The 20173-nt window shown below is 48.9% G+C and overlaps 2 protein-coding genes across 6 annotated transcripts; both read right to left on the bottom strand.

Moving 5' to 3' along the window:
* Positions 1-332: 332 nt before the first annotated feature.
* Positions 333-6128, bottom strand: ZNF576 (zinc finger protein 576). 4 transcript variants are annotated; one of them, XR_014514777.1, is made up of 4 exons: positions 6053-6128; positions 4745-4970; positions 1116-3853; positions 333-783 (listed from the first exon to the last, which is right to left on the bottom strand). XR_014514777.1 is itself a non-coding variant. In XM_083456080.1 (3 exons), the coding sequence occupies exons 2-3, from the start codon at positions 4962-4964 to the stop codon at positions 3336-3338; spliced, it is 738 nt and encodes a 245-aa protein (XP_083312206.1). In that variant the 5' UTR covers positions 4965-4970; positions 5882-6097; the 3' UTR covers positions 1516-3335. The 4 variants fall into 4 exon arrangements, 1 of the variants encoding a protein (XP_083312206.1); XR_014514778.1 differs by having other exon boundaries at positions 5876-6122; XR_014514779.1 differs by lacking the exon at positions 333-783 and having other exon boundaries at positions 1516-2419; positions 2460-3853; positions 5876-6097.
* A 2418-nt stretch (positions 6129-8546) lies between these two features.
* On the bottom strand, positions 8547-13887 carry ZNF428 (zinc finger protein 428). 2 transcript variants are annotated; one of them, XM_083456060.1, is made up of 4 exons: positions 13674-13887; positions 13111-13224; positions 10367-10465; positions 8547-9912 (listed from the first exon to the last, which is right to left on the bottom strand). In XM_083456060.1, exons 2-4 carry the CDS (start codon positions 13196-13198, stop codon positions 9347-9349), a joined length of 753 nt encoding a protein of 250 aa, XP_083312186.1. In that variant the 5' UTR covers positions 13199-13224; positions 13674-13887; the 3' UTR covers positions 8547-9346. The 2 variants fall into 2 exon arrangements, with proteins under 2 accessions (XP_083312186.1, XP_083312187.1); XM_083456061.1 differs by lacking the exon at positions 13111-13224 and having other exon boundaries at positions 13674-13821.
* Positions 13888-20173: the final 6286 nt, after the last annotated feature.

Consider the following 20173-nt stretch of genomic DNA (forward strand, 5'->3'; position numbering starts at 1 on the left):
CATCTCGGTTAAGTCTTGCCTAGATGGAACAGCTTTCCAGGATTTCAGACAGGGCTTTCACCAAGCCCTACCTGAGCATGGATGAAGACAGAACCTGGGACATGCACCCAGACACTTCTAGTAGCCCTAGCATTTATGGGCACAGCATACTTCCCTGCTTTTAAGACACATTTCATTGCTAAGCAATTTTTCCTCCTCCCGCTAAAATATCCATTGTGTGCTGGGTGGAATGTGGCTGAGCGAGTATGGCAGGCACCTATTGGCTAGTGCCTGTGTTATCAATGAGTCAAGAGCAACAACTCATTATCCCACATTAGACATGTGCACGCAAATCATTGTTAATGTTTCTCAGTTTTATTTTGTGAATTCAGATGCTGAACTTTCTGCTGTGCTCCTCTAGCGCAGGAGTACTTGTATAGCCCTGTAGCAATATATGAATAATGGCAATGACAAGCTGTAAATGGGGATACAGCTCTCTCAAGACAGCCACACAATTAATTTTAATGGGAAGAGCCATTTTTAACTACTACTACTACTACTACTACTACTACTACTACTATTACTATTACTACTACTGGAGTTGCATTAGTGAGGAAAGAAAGAAATCGTGGGCTGCTTTTATTATCCAGGGTGGAAATTATAAAATGAAAAGGGCCAGGAGCTGAATCTGAGGTGCCATAAGCAGTATTATACTACTATAAACGGTCATAGCTCTTCTCCAAAACATCCTACTTGGTTAAGGATTCCGAGAGCTGTGAGGAGACCCCTATTCCCTTCACAAAGCTATACAGTGGTGCCCCGCAAGACGGAAAACCCGCTAGACGAAAGGGTTTTCCATTTTGGAGGTGCTTCGCAGGACGAATTTCTCTATGGGCTTGCTTCGCAAGACGAAAATGTCTTGCGAGTTCCTGCAAATTTTTTTCGCTCCCCACCCCCTTTTTCTAAGGCACTAAGCTGCTAATAGCCTTTTAGCAGCTAATCCGCTAATCCCTTAAGCCTTTAATAGCCGCTAAACCGCTAATAGCGCTAATCCGCTAATGGGCTTGCTTCGCAAGACGAAAAAACCGCTAGACGAAGAGACTCACGGAACGGATTCTTTTCGTCTTGCAAGGCACCACTGTAGTTCCCGAGTGGTTTAACAATCAATCCCTTTCCCTAGGTCAACTCTAGGAAATGTAGCTCTGTGACGGAATTAGAGATCTCCTGACAACTCACAGCACCCATAACAAACAACAGTTCCCAGGATCCTTTGGGGTAAAGCCATGACAAGTTAAAGCCGTATAACACAGCAGGTTGTAGTGCAGGAGGGGCCTAAGTGCCTATTTGGGCAAGCAAAAGCCATTACATGTGATCCAGCATGGTTTAGCAGTGTTCACAGCTCAGTTTTGGGAGAACGTAAGGTCTCATGTTCCATCTGCAACATCACCAGTTTAAAAGGATCTGGGATTTGAGAATGTTCTCAAATGTCAGGTGGCAAAAACAGTACTGGACCAAGCAAACCAATGACTCAGTATATACAGTGACTCAGTACAAAGTAGATTTATTTGTTAGTGTTAGGTGCCTTGGAATGGAGACTATGCTTTCAATTTCTAGCTGGCAGTGCCACCAAGTGGACAGCATAGGGCTGTCACATTTCTAACACATCGCACTGGCCAGAAGAGCCAGCGTAATCTGTTCCATGCCTGAGTAGCAAACAAACTGGAGTGTAAGAACTACAGTGGTACCTCGGGTTAAGTACTTAATTCGTTCCGGATGTCCGTTCTTAACCTGAAACTGTTCTTAACCTGAAGCACCACTTTAGCTAATGGGGCCTCCCGCTGCTGCCGCCAGAGCACGATTTCTGTTCTCATCCTGAAGCAAAGTTCTTAACCCGAGGTACTATTTCTGGGTTAGCGGAGTCTGTAACAAGGGACAAGGAGGGGGATGGAGTAAGGGTAAAAGGTAAAGGGACCTCTGACCATTAGGTCCAGTCACGGATGACTCTGGGGTTGCGGCGCTCATCTTGCTTTACTGGCCAAGGGAACCGGCGTACAGCTTCCGGGTCATGAGCCTGCATGACTAAGCTGCTCCTGGTGAACCTGAGCAGCGCACAGAAACGCCGTTTACCTTCCTGCCAGAGTGGGTAATCGGCGGACTTCAGCAGAGTATCATGCAGCCTAATGTCTGGGGAAAGAGGGCAGGAAGGGGAAAAATACAGAAGGAAGGCTGAAATGGATGGAGGTAGCAGAGAAACTCTGCAAGACACTGGCTCAGATCTCTGGGAAGCACAATGTACTTCCCCCAGCAGCCTGCTGGGTGGGGAAGGAAAAGGAAGGAGAGAAGAGAGGTGGCCCTGCCCACTTTTGACTCTGCCTCCCTCCCTCAAGGGAATGCAGCCATCAACAGGAAAAAGATTCTCCACTGATGGCCTATTGAGGGCCTAAGAGGTGCTTCTGGTATTGTACACAGATCTGTGGAACGTAATTTATATTGTCTTCTGCAGTGCTTTTCCTCTTAAGGTGCCAGTATTCACCATGAAGTTGTTATAGTAAGTGCCATGTTTTTAATCACTGCTTTTCTTCTAGGAAAAGAAAAGGTGCCGGTACTGTGTACCCTCAAGTACCCCCAGGGAAGAAAAGCACTGGTATTCTGCCTCCCAATCAGCCGTACTCTCACAAGTAGAGAATCCAATCAGGATACTCACAGCTGAAGGGGTTGGCTCAAATCCAAAGCTGTGTGTAGTTCAGGTTTAAAAAGCAAGAGAATATTCTCACTTGAATTCTCCTTTCCCTATAAAAAAGCACTTGTAGGGTTTAATCAGCTGACTTAACTTCTACTCTGCACCCTCAAACATTTAACTTTTCCCAACCTTCTGCAGGAAGCAAGCAGGTTCTCTGCAAGGCTACCCAGAAATTCCAAGCTTGGGCAGGTGGGAGTGCAAAAAGTGTGCCCTTCATGACAGCCGAGCATCTAGAAAAGGCAAAATACTGATGGAAGCTTCCCTCCCCTTTGACCAGTAGCAAATCTTGCCATGAACTAGGTGGAAGTCAGCATCTCCTAAAAGAGACTATTCCCATCCTCGGTCCTTCAGTTATCCTCACTCTGTGGAGACAGCACTTCCTCTAAGGAAAATACAGCTTTGCATATATCCCTGTACCAACTATTCTTCCTGACTGGAGCAAAACCAGATGTGACACCTCCTGAAAATAGCGGCTTCCCCCTTCTGTTTCTGAACCAGAAAGGACCCATTAATCCTGTTCCTTGTCTCATTCTGGCTCTGCATCTCACACTGCAATGCCTGTCATCTTCCTGCCTCCATCTGGATCCAAGGAATAGATACGAAACTACAGCTTATATTAGAGCTCCCCGCGAGCATGGCGGATGTAGTGTTCATGCAGCCCAGCCTCCTGGTTAAAGCTCTCCCCACAGTCCATGCAGGAATAGGGGAGGGAGGGCAGCAACTCCTGGGTCTGCTGGTGGAAAGCCTGGTGCCGACGCAAGTTTGAAAGCTGTCGGAAGCTCTTGCCACAGTCCGGACACTGGTGAGGCAAGCTGTGGCCCGCGGCATGGCCCAGGCGGTGACGCTGGTAGTTGGCCAACTGGCTGAAGCGGCGGCCACAATCATGGCAGTCAAAGGTAGGGCGCAAGGAGTCAGTAGGGTCGGAGGGCGGGGCTGGCGCATGGCCCCGCTGGTGGCAGATGAGCGCGCGTGAACTCTCAAAGGCCTTGTTACATATGAAGCAGACAAAAAGAGCATCACGCAGATTGGCCTGAACAAAGTCCTCCGGGTGTTCCCGCTTCATGTGCCGCTCCTTGAACTTCTCATCTGGGAAGGTGATCAGGCAGTGAAAACACTGATTGGCACCCAGGCTGTCTGGAGATGAAGAGAAACAGAGGGAATCAAGCAGGGCCTAGCAGAACCTGCAGCTTACTTTGCAGAACCTCCCTGAAGAGAAGGAGAAACAGGTGGAGAGAATGCCATGAAAAGTCTGCCTTCCTGGCAATCAGTTTTTCATCAGCAGGACACTATTCATTCTCACAACCTTTGGACTACGCAAGCTATGTGGGCTTAAGTCGGCATTGTACACAAACTACTGAGGAGGTGGTTGCATAAGCTACACTCTCCTTCATCAGCTGTTGATGAAGTGTGACATAGCAGAAGTGGGGAGAGGGGCGATACCAAGCAGCAGCTGCCTTCACACACGGTTGTGTTTCTCCAGTCAAGTAATCACTGTGGAACACTTTGGCTGTTCCCCGGCAGGGATAAAGGGAGAATGAAAAGTTGATTAGGAGAAGGGACTCACATGCAAACTATCAGGATGCAAGTGACATAGGCAATAAAAGTGGACAGGCATTCCTCACCTAGAGGCGGTGGTTACTTACCTGAAAGTGAGCATTAAATTAAGTAGCAGCTTTTAAGATTTTCCTCTATAGTCATGAGAGCTAGAAGCTTTCCCCTCGTTTTTTAATGAAAGCTAGGAAACTGCAGAACCTGGGCAATACATTGGGTTGCATGCATAGACCTAGAGCTGGCTGTCTGCACTGCTAATGGTGCCATGCAGAAGCCCTGTGTCTCATGATGCCATGCAGTCACATCCTTGTTCATATTTCAGAATGCTGGCAGAGAAACATGATAAAAGGAAGAAGATTATGACTTCTAATGCAAATTTTTAATAATTGTTTATAACAGGGTGCTAGAAACTCTCTTTCACCAGCTGGAGAATCGTTTAAATTCTAAAAGCAAGAACAAAACCAGAGTACTCACAGATTGTACTATTGCTAGGGGGTCCTTTTTCTCTGTCATTTGTGCCTGGGCAGACAGGGGGCAGCATTGTGGAGCTCACCTCCTCTACACAGATAGGCTCTGGCTTACAGATTGTTGGATGCTCCTGGGCTATTGAAACATCAAGCCCATTGCAGTCCGACACCTTTGTAAGAAGATGCTCAGTCAACAGTGGCGTACCGACTGCAGAAGAGTCAGCCATTGCTACCTGTAAGAATGAAACCAAGTTGTGAGCAAAACCCCCAATCCCGCTTGGCTCCCTTCCTCATACACAACTCAGGTTATGCCCATGTGTGGTGCACTCCTTTTTAAAGGAGATGCTCCTCATAGCTTCTGCTTCCAGGAAATGTAAAGAGCAGTTAGCGAAGCAGCTTTTTTCAACATACTGTTTCAGGTCAACCAAGTGAAGAGGCACCTGTAAACCAGAAGACAGGCGGACTCTTGTTGCTGTTTCTATGCAAATGTTACTCAAAGTGTTGTCTTCCAAGGAAAAATACATGCACAAGCATACAGTTGTTGCTTTTTTAAGACCGCTGTTGTGCTAGCAAAAGTATATGCGGACATTCTAAGAGGCTATTATCACTTGTTTTATGGACCAGCTTACCAAATTTTTGGTAATCATCATCACCATTGTATTATTTATTATATTTCTATAACACACTTCATCCAAGGGTCACATGGTGCTTTACGATCCGAAAATGTGAAAATATATAACATGCTAATAAACACAACCACCACCCAACGTGGCTTGAAAGGTTGTTTTAACTAATAAAGTGCTATACATCTGGGCCCGCCCCCAACATTTCCTCCTCGCTGACCGTTTCCTAAGAAGAGCCTCCTCCCTCCCGCCCACCTCACCTCTAGCCCCACAATATCACCTCCACCAAGCCGGGAGGGGGAGAGCCCTCGTGGGACTACAACTCCCACAATCCCCAGCCATGGGTCCCGCTGGCTGCTGCCGCCGCCGGGAGCTAGAGTCCCCGAATGGCCTGCAGTGGGAACCATAGGCTCCGAGCCACCCCTCTAGGCTAGCGGCGCCCCCTCCCCACCTACGCGGCGGCTCGGCCCAGAGCAGCCTCTCTTCCTCCCTCCGCCCGCGGTCAGGTCTCCCACCTTCGCCTCTCGCCAGTCCCTCGACTGTTCCAGCTCCTCCTCAGGCACTTCCCTCTGCCATCTCTCCACTCCCGGCCCTTAAGAAACAACGAAAAGCCTTTCTCGAAAAGGCACGCTCGGCTCCCCTGTCAATCCCTGTCAACGCGAAAAAATAAAAATGCACATCTCAACCGTCACCTTTCTCTACGTTTTTTTCCCCACACTGTTTTTTTTCCTGCTTCCGGGGACCTTCCTCCTCCTCGCCAATTTCCTGTAGAGTGATGTCTACACATCCGCCTGACTAATATCCATGCGCATACTTTTATCTCGTTGCCGCCGTAGCTTTTTATTCGTAGCATAGATACAGGAATAGACTGGGACTGGGGAGTCTTCAAGCGTTTACCCCTCTGTGGTCCCTAGACGGGCACACTCCGTGATTATTTTTTCAGGCAATATTTTAGACAGCCCTGGTGCGACGTAAGGGGCGCGATGCGTCCAAATAAGACGTTGACGATAGGTGGGAAGGCTGTCCTGCCATAGAGTTATAGGGCAAGCGCAGCCACCTCCGTGAGGCCTCCTCCGATCCGTCTAAGACAGTCTATGGTGCCGACCATAGATTTCGTCGCTTTGTTGAAAACAGGGGGCTTATGCGCATGCTCTTTCCTGCTTCCGATCCCAGTCGCGAAGTGGAGGGCTGAGATGCCGGGGCGCATGCGCTGGCTTGGTCAGCCGAGGCCAGCTCTGCGCTTTTAATAGCAAGCATAACGGGAAGATGTTCAGCAGGTGAAGCTTTGCCCAAAGCTGCGGATAGGAAGGAAATCTTCACCGGCTGAAATTCTGCCTGGTTGTTCCTACTGCCGTGCCAAAGACAGAGCAGCTCTACCATGCAACTTTCTCTTATTTTAACCCCCGTTTTCCTTGTTTTCATTCACACACACACACAGGGGGCGGACCGTGAGATCATGATGAGGGTTCTCATACTTTCCACAAATTCCATGATTGCTCGTTTCGGGAGCGAGTAGAAAAGTATTTAATAGTCGTCCTCATCATTATACCCCTTCTTACATGGTAAACAATTTCCAGAGGGGTTAGATGTGTTAGGACTGTTGGCACCAAAATCAACAAGTCTTGTGGTGCCTTAAAAGACCAACAAGTGTTTTTTTATTGTGGCATGAGCTTCCAGGAGCCAGAGTCCACTTCCTAACAGAAGAGCTCTGCTGGATCAGGCAAATGGTGCATCGGAGCCCAGCATCCTGTTCTCACTGTGGTCAACCGCGTGGCTCTTCATGTAAGCCTGCAGCTAGCTGTTTGTTCTACCCAGCAATGGGTGAAACCAGAACATGTTTTATAATGAAGGCAGAACTGAGCAGATTTAAATCCGTTTTGGTTCACGTTTAACAACACATTGTTTGGTTGTTTGTTAAAAACAATTGGAGGCAGCTCCAAAAAGCAATGTTTTTTAAACAATAAAAACTAATACTGTGAGTGGTATTTTGTTTGTCATACCTATCCTGAAAACTGAAGTTGCTGTCTAGAATAAGGAACTGGAATGATGGAAGTCTCATGAAAATCTGGGTAATCGGGAGAAACAAATCACTCTTGAGACAGCCTTGCACTTTCAAGGTATAGCTATAGAGCAGGGAGGAGGAAAGCCTACAACTCCCATCATCCCTAGCTATGCAAATTTACTTGTGAAATCCCACATACTGGGACTTGCTTGACAGGAAGTATATAGGATATAGTATTAAAGTATTTGAGGATATAGTATTTAGTGAAGGGATTTGCCACCCAACAGAGCTGTAAATATGTGCATCTGAATTAACAGATTCTGACAGAAGGAAATGTTTGCCCAACAGTTTCAGTGCTTTTTTGAAAACTTAAAAATAAAGGAGTACGTTCATTCTGTATCAAGAGCTACCTGGGAACTATGCCAAAGCAACACAGCTATTTCCTAATATGTGCTTCAAGTGCATGAGACAAGCGTGTTCATCTTTCCTAACAGAGCTAAACCACCACACATATGGCAGCACTGTAGCTCCTAAGCTAGACTACAGATCTATTTAGCTTCTCCCTCAACTGTCACCTGGCAGCAGCTATGCCATCAGGCTGCAGCAGATGGAATAAAGGGAATGAGGGCTCCTCCATCAGCTCTGCTGGGAGACCAGTTCCATTTGGCTCTTCTGTTCCCAATTCCAGCTATTTAACTTAATAATTGGTGTGCGAGTTGAAATTGTTCCTCTTCTGTCCCCATCTCTTTTCCTTTTTGTGTTCTGTCACTTAGATTCCATGCATTGATGGTAGCATTTTTACTGGTGGTATGTAAACTTCCCTTTGCTTCTGTGTCTTCTCCCTGTACTTTTGGCTACTCCAAAAGCAGCTTTCAAACAGGAACTGGACGTTAAGGCTGCATGGTGCTCTAGTTGTTTCTCTAGCAGGGATTGGGGACCTCTAAATAGTGTTGGACTCCAATTCCCATCAGCCCCAGCCAGAATGGCCAGCGGAAAGGATGATTACAACTATCTTCGTCCCTGGCTATGCTTGCTGGGGCTGATGGGAGTTGCCATTCAGCCAACACCTGGAGGGTCAAAGAGTTCCCCTGCAACTGAAATAGCCCCTCATCCATCTCTGCAGCCAAATCCAGTGCCATTGAGCTTCCCCCATTCACGAAGAGAGAGATGGGCACAGTGAGAAGTCACACATACAGAATCACTTTTATTAAACCGACTCTCCCAGCTACTGCAAAGAGAGGTTGTTAATATTCATGACTGATGCTGAATGGATGCCGTCTCTAGAAGCCGCTCTCTTTAAAAAGCCAAACACACGCACACCCACACACAGAGACAGACGGAACACAGCTTCGGTTCAGCATGGACCACCCAGGTGCCAAAGATGGTGACAAGCGAGAGGATGGGCACCTAAATTGGGAAGGGGACTGTCTACACAGTAAGAGGGTGGGCAGCAGGGATGCAGGACCCTTGTGCACAGGACATGCCGTTCTAACCCAGCCCCTTCCTCCTCCCTCAACCTTGAGATAGGCCTGGAATAAAATCTCTCCTGGTTCAATTGTTTAAAGATGAGCAACACGCCCAATACTGCTTAGTGCTTCCATTGCAAAAAGCCCATTGACATGGGCTCCCTTTGGGGAATAATTAGCTAGGACCTACAGGCGCCAGACCCGTAGATAGCTCCTCTCTCTGGGGGCAGGGAGAAGGCAACAGCTCCCTTCCCTGCAGGTGGGCAGGGGGCTCCTGCGTTTGCTACACTTACTCTGAGGAAGCAGGGCATGCAGGAGGGATTGCTCCGAAGCAACCGCGTACCCTCCCAACTCTCCTCCCCTCCTGCTAAATTCATTTTAGAAAAATAGAATGAAACTAAAAGAGGACCTCAAAAAATAAAAAAAATGAAGGAGGCTTCACTTCTCTCCCAGAGTCCTGGCAGGCGCCACTGATTAGATTAGGAAGTGGGATTGGGGAGGGGCAGAAAAGATGTGATCTACAGCTCTCCTCGGGCATGGAGCATGTAGTGCTCGTGAAGTTCTGACACCAAGCCAAACTCCCCCGGGCACTCGGTGCAGTGGTACGGTCCGTCGGCCCCATCTGTGTCCTGGTCCCCGTTGGCCTCCCTCAGGGTGGGGGAGGGGGGGAGCTTGTTATGGGGAGCGGGCGGGGGGCTCCAGCACCAGCCGTGTTCGCAGCGATGGCCCTCCAGGGTGGCCGGGGAGGCAAAGCCCAGGCCACACTCGGCACATATGTAGTGAAAAACTCGGCCCCGGCCAGAGGTGGGGGCTGCTCGCCCTTCCTGGTTGTTGGGGTTACTGGGCAGGATCAGAGGCGGCGGCTGTTTGGAGGAAGAGGAGCCGCTGTGTGGCCGCTTGCGCCCCTCGTGGTAGCTGCGGTGCACCTTCAGGGCGCGTGAAGTGCCGAAGCCACGGCCGCATTCGGGGCATTCATGCCACTCAGGGCTGGGAGCCAGCGAAGAGCTCAGCTGATCCTGCCCAGCCTCTCCGCCATCGTCCACCGGTTCCCCAACTGTTGCCTGCGGCTCTTTGCTCCGGGGGCCTAATAAAAGAGGCAGAGGAAGGGGGGAAATGCAGTGAGGTACAGACAACAACACTTCCAGGTTTCGGAGTTACAGCAAGTTCTTCCCATCTGCCCAATTTATATTTTATTTATTTTGCATATCAGCTTCTGTCATTCAATGCGGGTGGGGGAAGTCAAATCCTGGGGCTGGGGAAGTTCTGGGGCTCAAAGGCAGCCTGAAAGCCGCACCCTGTAATCCAGAAATTCTGCTAACTCCTCTAAAATGTGCAAGGATGGCAAGGGCTACAGTTAGCAGTGTTGGAAATGCACTCCTGAAATGCTCAGAGGTGCTTTCTTCATGACTAGCATGAGGCTGCTGAGCTGAATCCCTGGCACTGCGAATGGGCGGCTAAATCCAGAGTCAAATTGAGCCCCAGCCATTTTGCTACAGGGAAAGCTTGCTTTGTGATATGACGTTTTCATGTCCTTGTACCTGGAAGGCTTTGGGCTGATGGGGTAGGGGGGCTGCTGTCTCCAGAAGATATGGATGTAGCTTCAGATTCATCCTCTTCCTCGTGCATGGTAGAGACACCTAGAAGAATCACAGTCCATAACTGGCAGAACCTCAGACAGCTCTAGGCTAGTTCATCAGAGGAGGCGGCTTGAATACAGATGCATTCAAAAGTAAGGACTCATCCCAAATATCCCAATCCGTTCATGATTTTCTATCTCCACCTTCCCTCCCCTTTCCACACACATAGCTCCACATCCCTCATGAATAACTACTCTTTTGAAACCTCAAATATGTTTCACGCACCTATTTATATAGATATAATGCACCTTTATCCACCAAAGGTCTCATTTGAAATGCTGTACCTTCAAAATATATTCTTAAAAATGCAGCTCCTTTGTGTAACACATTACCCACCTTTACAATGAAGTAGGATATTGACCAAAATAAGTAAGTACAGTGGTGCCTCGCAAGACGAAAAGAATCCGTTCCGCGGGTCTTTTCGTCTTGCGGTTTTTTCGTCTTGCGAAGCAAGCCCATTGACGGAGTAGCGCTATTAGCGCTATTGACATTTTAATGGCTAAAAACGGCTTTTTACGCTTGGGAGATTAGCGGTTTTGCTGCTAAAATGCTTTTAGCAGCTTAGCGATTCAAAATAAGGGGTTTTGGAGCGGGAAAAAAATTCAATCTTTTTCGTCATTTTTCGTCTTGCGAAGCAAGCCCATAGGGAAATTCGTCTTGCGAAGCGCCTCTGCAAACGGAAAACCCTTTCGTCTTGCGGGTTTTCTGTCTTGCGAGGCATTCGTCTTGCGGGGCACCACTGTAGTCAAGATACTCAACACCCCTTGAATCAACTCTGGCTACACCCATGTCTATTTTGCAGGTGGCAAACTGAGGCTGAGGCCATTTTGTGAGCTGAGATTTTAAGGCAGGGCTCCCCAGGACAAAAGACACTTCCAAGGCCATGTTCTCAACCTAAGGGACTAGATATTTGTTCCTCTTCTTCTTTTTAAAAATGGAAAGAATAAAGCCAAGACTGAGAACACTAAAATCTGTATCTAGTTCCCATTGTCACACTTTCCATGTGCTTGTGCAGAACTAAGAAAGACACACAACCTTGCCTGAACCCTCATTCCACTAAAAGGCTAGCCATCATAAATGAAAGCCCATCAAAAGGTCTCACAAGAGTTTTCCGCTCCTGAATGATGCTCAGGCTTGCACAAGTCTCCAGGAGAAAAATGTATATTCTGCAACTGCCTTTTTACAAGTTCTAGGTGTCTGAACTGGGTCCCTGACATAGGATGGATGAGCAGACAGTGTGGCTCAACTGCTGTGTTTAGACTGGGAGGAGAAGGGGGGAAGAGAGAGAGAGAGAGAGAGAGAGAGAGAGAGAGAGACCCAAATTCAAAACCCTCATCATCTGTGAAGCTTCATTCACTTACACTTTCCTTTGCAAGTTTGTTGTTGGGTTATTGCATATATTTCTTTTCTTTTTTAAGCCCACCCTAAGCTCCATGGTAATATAATATGCCTAAATAATGAATCAAAATGATGATTTGGGTCAAAGAGAGCTCACAATGAACCAAGCAGATCATACATCTGTATGCTATAGAGGCTGGCCACAAATTGAGCACTGCCATGAACACATGGCACCACTGCCAGCCATCCAGAAGACATCACCATAAAGACAAGTATCTCCTCCTCAGTGCCTACTCCTGCTCCACAAATGTCACCTTTCAACTGGGATCTGGGATTTCAAGGCCAAGAGGTCTATAGACTGAGAGAATATAATATACAGAGAGCCCATCTAGCCCAATATCCTGTTCTCACAATGGCCTACCACATGGCTATGGGAAACCAGGGAGAAGGATCCAAGCACAAGAGCACTCTCCCCTTCCAAGGTTTCTTGCAAGTGGGATGGATACTACCTCTGACAGCCTTATACTCTGCCCCTTCTCCACGAACCCACTTGGTAGAAGGCTTTTCTTTCCTCCGCAGCCCCACGCCCCACAGCCTTCTAAGAAGCTACTATTCTGCACTTTCCATGCTGCCTGGAAAAGAAGGCACCTCCTCTGCTCTACAGCTAGAATGGAGACACAAAGCACTCCAGTAGATTACTAACAAAATACTAGTAGCTTCAATGGGCTTATTTAAACAGCTGTGCTACTCAGCTCTTGGGAGCCAATCCAAGAATAGCCCACTAACAACAGGTGGGGTGTGTGTGTGTGTGTATCATACCTACGATGAAAACAAACCAATGCTTAGTACTCAGCAGTACCATGGTTAGGAGAGTGGGACAAATGTTCTCCTAAAAGTTCTGCAGCTGCCTGCACCCTTTCTTGTAGGATACCACCCCCTAGTGCCCTGCTGAAACAACTGCAGCCAGTGGGAAAGTTAACGGTAACACCAAACCCTATGCAGCCTAGCTCTACAGGATGCTAACATCCAGCCCTCTCATGCGAACGGAGACTTACTACTCTCAGGGCAGCCCTTGGACGTAAATCAACTGTTGCTCTGCTTAGGCGGGCCAGCAGATCTGTGAGTTGGCAGGGAAGAATTATATTATGCTCCCAATCCCCCTAGCGCAGTGAGTCTAGCACCTACGTACCTGACCACACAGGCCTACTGGCAGGAGGGAGGGAAACTCAAGCACCCCCATACCCTACCCTCCCACCCCCTCAAAGCAAACGGGAGTTCTCCCTTGCAGCTCACTACACTTTGCTCACCAGTCGAAGTCCCCTCCTCCTCCTTCTCCTCCTCAAAGCCAATGTCCTCTGAGCTCCCAGCTTCCACATGCTTGGGTACTTCAGACATCACCCCTTAATGCCAGCAGCCCAAACCTGGAAGAGGAGCAGAACTAGTTATAAATGTCTGGCACAGGCTCCTCGGCTCGCAACATGGATGGAGGCACTGGGGGCCTGGGGGATTTGTGGGGTGGGGAGAAAGAGAGACCCCCAGAGAGCACAGGAGGAGGAGGGAAAGAGTGGGGGCTCAAGGGGAGACTTCATCCCACAATGCCCTGGGGCTGACACTGTATGGACCGCTCCCATAATGCTCTGGGAGAGCAGAGGTCAACTCCTCGCCCCAGGTATGGAACAGAGCTGAGTTCAGTCCCCATAATGCTCTGGGGCTTCATGGACCTCAAGAGGAGCCCACAATCCCATGCTGCACTGCGACTAGTGGGGTGGGGTATTAAGGACCATGGGGGGAGGGCAGGCAAACAAACAAAAAATCTGCCCCTTTCCCATAATGCACCGGGCGGGCGCACACACGCACACCCAACACTCACCGGTTCCTCCGGATTTGGGGAGGGGCAGCCCGGTCCCCTCTAGCCACAGGACCCTCGCTGCGCAAGCGCAGACAGGGAAAGCAGGCGGGGCCTGCCCGCTCAGCGCTCGTTCCCCCTTGCGCGTGCGCCGTTAGGGCCTCGACAGCGAAGGCTCTGCGCATGGGCGGGTGACGGAGAAGGGGTTCGGCGGCCGGCGCGCCGCGCATGCCCGTCTAGCAAGCCGCGGCCTGGGCGGCTTTTCCCAGTCGTGTTGCCGCGCTTGCGTAAGAAAGGCAGCTGCCGCGCCGTGGGGTAGCCTTGCGCATGCGCATAGTAATTAACCCATTCGATGCGGGGAAGGGGAAGGAGGGAGAAATAAGTAAATAAATGTGGATTTTGCAGCGCAGCCCTGAACGTGCGCACTCGGGTGCAAGGCCCCATGAAATTCAATGGCCCATGCGCAATGTAGGATTACTTACATAGGACTAAGTGAACTTTCCTACTTGTCTTGGCGCAGCCTTACCCAGCCCTCCAGATGTGCGGTAAGGCTCCAAGCACCTGGACTTTGGAACTCCCTGCCCATTGATAGGAGGCAGGCTCCTCTACTGCACATTTTTCGGCGCACGCCGAAAATATTCTTATTTAATAAAGCGTGCCCGGATGCTTAGAAAAATTGCACGAGTTTTCATTCGTTTTGGTCTAATTTTATTGTGGTTTTAAACTTTCTGTACGGTTTTTAAATTATGATTGCAATTTTTTGTGCGTGATGATTTTATTGGTTTAGCTTTTTTGCAAACCGCCCCATGTGGTTTTATCTACAATCCCATCATCCGTGAGCTTTGACCAACCGCCTGCTGGGACTGATGGGAGTTGTAGTCCAACAACACCTGGAGGGTCGACAGCCAGGGCTACTTTAGCGTTTTGCAACCGCGAGGAATACCAGTGAGGCCACAGACCCTAAGGACCATCTCCTTCCTTCCCCGCCTCCAAGGTTGTTCGCTCTATTCATCACTAATAGAGGTCGCCTGCCATCCCTCATTTGTTAAGGATACTTTCCTTTCAACGTTGCTTTCCTCCCCTTAACATCTGGAGGGACCACAGGTTTTCCCCATCCGTGATCCCAACCATCCTGCGTTCTCTCCGCCCAGCTGACAAGGGAATGGCACGGAGGTGTTGACCACATTGAGCAAAAGATCCCTGCATTGCAAGCTCCTCTTGAGACGACCATGCTGTAAGTTCTAGACTCCCTCCATGCAGACTGAAAGTCAAAATACGTGAATAAATCATATTTCTTAAAACTACGACACCTCCGCTGCATCTTCAGTTCTCCGAAGGAGCACAGACCCCTGGAACCACCTGGGATTTTTGCTACCACTCGGCAGAGAGTGCGGGTGGCGCCCAGCTTTTTTAACGGTATGAAACTCGGGAATCCTCGAGGCTGCATTTAGCAACAATTTGAAGGATGAGAAACCTGCAGCCTTCCAGGTGTTATTAGACCTACAACTCCCATCAGCCCCAACTAACATTGACAACAGCCAGGGACGATGGAGTTGTAGTTGCAACGTCTGCATGAGAGGGAGGAAAGCAATGTAGAAAAGAAAGGGGGTGGAAGGCGGGGCCTGTCATTCTCAGCTCCTCAGAATTGCTGTGAAGCCACCTCTATTATTCAAAGTAATTGCACCTGGTGGTTGTGGTGTCCATATCGGCAGAGGGAAATGGGAGTTGGAGATCAACAGAAAACCACAGGTCGCCTCCATCACCTGTTTATTGCTCTCCCAGTCGGGTATATTTGTCAAAAGCGCAGGAGGACGAGCCCATCTCCGGTCCCTTTTGCTAGAGGTTTGCAATGGGGGTGCTTAGTGAGACGCTCTCCTGCCTGGCCTTTGCGGGCAAAAATCGAGATAGTAAGGGGCTCATGGTGGGTTAGAAAACAGGCAGGCAGCAGCCACGAGAGGGAGCTCGTGTATTAAGACAGCTGAATGAGAAATCCAGCCTTGGGGGTGGGGGGAGCGCGGCTGCATGGCGCTGCTTTTACGCTTCAAGGGAGGCAGCGCGCACCACTGGTAAGCGCGTTGGGGCTTGCAGTAGGCAGGTGCGTGGCCTGGGGCGGGGGTTGTGTCTGAAATGCGACCTTAATTATGGATCTAGTCTGAGGCGAGCTTAGTTGGATGCCACCCGCTGTCCCGACGACGTTTATTGAAACATTCATTCAGGGAGACTATATATTATAATAGGACATCGCTTTCCAGTGCATTTTTCTCATGGCACTCCTTATCGCCAAAATAAAAGGTCTGATCTGTTGGAGGGAAGCGATTTCGCTTCTCAGGAGCACTAAATCCACTGTAGTTCTTCGCCTGGAGTTTGCCGGTATGTGACCGTATCCAGCCCGTGAAATAGCAGCAAAATACCTCCTAAAGTAAACAGAGAGGAGGACGCAATTTCCCGCTGCCCCTTTAAAATAACGGGGAAGTGGGGGGGAGAGAGCGGTTAGAATGAGGGTGATGTCATCTTCCTGGGGGGTCACGTGGGGCTGCTGATTGCTACTGAATGAAGTCAGATTTATTTTTATTTTATCTCCCCCCCACCGCCCCCAGCGGAGGCATGGAATGCAATCCACCTATGGGAGCTTTCCGCTTGGGCTGCTGCGTCTCTCTCGTGTTGCAGATACTTTAAAACGGTCAGGGCTCATGCAACGTCTCACTGGAGCGAGTCCTCTGGGCGGAGGGAAGGTTTTGCAGGACTGCGCAGAGTTCCAGCCAGCTGCTAGATTGTGGGGAAGGTGATCCAGTGATGGACCGGGAGGATCAGGCACAGGGAGCCTCTCCCACCAGCTGCATGGCCAATGCCGGTCTGCGGTGATGGTACCAGCACTTCCAACGTCATTTAGGGTCACAGAGCCTGAGCTAGATCTTGTTCCCTGCCCTGGGAGGGCAGCGCCCACATGCTCTGACATGTCGAGCGATGCTCTCTCTTTTTCCCCCATTACGTTTTATTAAGTTTTAACATTTTTAACATATACAATCGAAAGAGAATTTCGTCCTTTTTCTTATTTTTAGCAACTTCCCATCCCTATTTTCCATGGAGTTGCGCTCTCTCCCCTGCTGCCTGGGTTAGCGCAAATACAACAACATTTATTGTTTATACCCCACCCATCTGGCTACGTATAAATCCACATTTACACCATACATTTAAAGCATTCTTCTACCACTTTAACAATCCTGACTTCCCCCAAAAGAATCCTGGGAGATGCAGTTTGTGAAGGGTGTTGAGGAGGCTTCCTCAAACTCAGCCTTCCAGATGTTTTTGGCCTACAACTCCCATGATCCTTAGCTAGCAGGACCAGTGATCAAGGGTGATGGGAATTGTAGTCTCAAAACATCTGGAGGGCCAAGTTTGAGGAAGCCTGGTGATGAGTTTACAGGCCTACAGTTCCAAGTATCCTTAAACTACAATGCCCAGGATTCTCTCCATGACTTTTAAAGCGGTATAAGAGTCCTTTAAATGTACGCTGCGGGTGCCTAATTGATATGTCTGACATTTATTACAACAGATGGCGGGGAGAGGGCAGGAGGCCGTGCTATAGCTGGTTGCTTCTTAGCGATAGCAGCATTTTTGCAATGAGCAATTTTTTTGCAGTGCAGTCCCCGTGAAATTTGGCGCTTCCTCCTCTTCACAGATAAACTTGGGCCTGAAAATAATTCCTTTTTAGAGGAGGAAGGCATGTTGCATCTTGAATTTGCCTTTTGCGCTTTCCAAGTCATCGGTGGCCTTCACTACATCAGCGCCAGCAGGACTACTCAGTAGGCAGTTGAAGCACGAGGTTAGGGCACCCAGAAAGCAAAGGCATGTACACACACACACAAAAGGCATGTACACAAAAAAGGGTTTTTTTAATAAAAAAAGAACGACGCTTGGTTATTATTTTCTAAGCATCCAAGTAGACATCCGGAAAGAAGTTATATTAACATCAGCATATCTTTCAGTTTTGCATCATTTCAAAAAACAAAAAGTTATTTTACAGTTTAGAATTGTTTTTATTTTGAATTGCATATGGGGTGCGGGGTGACGGGCACCACACACACACACACACACACACACACTTGCTGCGTCATCTCCTCCACGTGAACTCTCGTTTCTCACTGGCACCCATCTGCCATTGACACCAGCCCATCCGTCTTCCAGGGATCCGTTTGAGTTTTTGTGTTTTTTTAATGAAAGAAGATGAAGAAAAAGCCGAGGTTTATACAAGAGATTTAGCCGAGATTTAGCCAAGAGAAAAAGCCGAGATTTATACAAGAGCTGTGAAGGATTGAACCATGCGACACAGAAGCAAAGCATTCTTTAGAAGCGCTCCTTTCCGCCAGGAACAGGAAAAGGGACGCCTTAAAATTGGCTACCCAGTGACGCGCGCGGGCCCAGAGTTACGACTTGCCCCAGCCCAGCCAGGAGAGCTTTGCGCCTCCGTGCCAAAGGAACAGCCAGCGGCGCGTGCAAAAGGCTCCCCGACGCGCGCCTTGCGCGCTCATACCTGCACCTCGTCTCCAGCCGCCTCCGCTGCCGCGCTTTCATCCCGTCTTGTCCGCGCTTGTCCAGCCCGGCCTCTCCAAGGAGCTCCTGCGCGCTTCCCCGGGCACTTTGCCTGCGAGCCGGCCGAAGCCATTGATCTCTTAACAAGCCGAGTTCAGAGCTGACAGTGCCGGCCCGGAGCAGGCGCTTTGGTTCGCGCTGACCCAGGTCCGCCCGGGGAGTTTTCTCCAGCGCGCTTTTCACTTTTCGGTGTAAGGTTAAGATCCAAGCAGCTCCTTCTTTACCTAGTCCTGGGTCCTTCAAGGGCTGGGAGGGAGGAGGGGCACAGGCCCGGGGCTAGAATTTGCATACACTTCGCATGTGCTAATTTACTAGCTATCGGAGCGGTTTAACAATCAATTCGTCTTCTTAGGAAACTGTGGGTACTATAGCTCTGTGCGGGGATAAAGGGCCTCCTAACAATTCTCAGCTGCCCTATAATCAGAAAAGGGTATTATTTTATAACATAACATGAAAAGTACCAGGAACCGGCTTTGTGATCCCATATGCACTATACCGACGAAGTAGTATTATATTACTATAAATAATCATAGCTGTTCCCCAATTAATCTCGGGAACTGTAATTTGTTAAGGGCGTTGTTAGGAGACCAGTGTATTGCCATCCCCGTTATAAATTCCGGAGTGGTTTGACAATCCCCTTGAGGGATAGCGCAGTAGAGCACGAGACTCTTAATCTCAGGGTCCTGGGTTCGAGTTCCACATTGCGTGAAAGATTTCTGCATTGCAGAGTGCTGGACTTGTGGTTACTTCCAGCTCTATTATTCAGTCCCTCTTTCCAGGGAAATCTGGGAATGGTAGTCTGTGAGGGGTGGGGAGTCTCCTAACTCTCAGCCCCCTTAAAAAAACACTATGGTCCCCAGGATTCTTGGGGGGGGGGGAGCTGTGACGGTTTAAAGTGGTATGAAACTACAGTGGTTAAATACGCTTCAGGTTACATATGCTTCAGGTTACAGACTCCGCTAACCCAGAAATAGTACCTCGGGTTAAGAACTTTGCTTCAGGATGAGAACAGAAATCGTGCTCTGGCAGCGTGGCAGCAGGAGGAGGCCCCATTAGCTAAAGTGGTGCTTCAGGTTAAGAACAGTTTCAGGTTAAGAACGGACCTCTGGAACGAATTAAGTGTTTAACCCGAGGTACCACTGTACTTGAAGCGTAAAGTGCAGATGGGGCTTTGTGGGGGTGTGACAAAACATCATTTGTTCTTAAGTCCACATCCCAGTTAAATGCATTCCAGTGGACATCACTGCCCACCCTCAACAATAATTCTCTCTTATAGGCCTTGTGGTGGAGACTGGAGAGGGATTAGGAGATCTGTCCTTGTCTACAGATTTTGTCCTAATCAAAAACAGCTACTTATCAGCAACAACAGAAACGCAATCACGGAAGATTCAACTAACTGGAGCCTGCCTTGCCCTCCCCCCCCCCCCCCCATATTGGGTAGCATGATTACAAGACCCAGCAACTAAAGCCATGACATCAAGGACACGTCCAGCTGCTCATCTTCCTCTGTCACCTGCCAGCAATGCTCATGACAAAACATGTTGGTCTCCCTGTGCAAAAAAGGACAGGCAGGCACAAAAAATGATACAAGGAATGTCTACATTTAGAAATCAGTGGGGGAGCATTTTGGTTTCCCAAGAGGACATTCCACAGCAGACTAGAACATTGCCCTTGTCTGCCGGAGGAATTTTAAAGGGAAACATTCCAGTGCAAAATAGCCGAATTAGAATGTAGCACAGAGTTTTATTCTGTCTGTTTGGGCTTGAATAGAGGTGATGGCTTTGTATCCCATTAGAGATTAATTAACACGGCAAATCAAGAACAACCAAGCACTGCTGTTGTGAATGGTCACTGTGTTTATTTTGCAAATATTTAAGGTTTAATTGAACTGCCGCAGTTCACTCGGCATGGCCATTTGACCCCACTATTATTGC

This window comes from Podarcis tiliguerta, assembly GCF_965153285.1.
Source record: "Podarcis tiliguerta genome assembly, chromosome: 8".
Classification (NCBI taxonomy): Eukaryota; Metazoa; Chordata; class Lepidosauria; order Squamata; family Lacertidae; genus Podarcis; species Podarcis tiliguerta.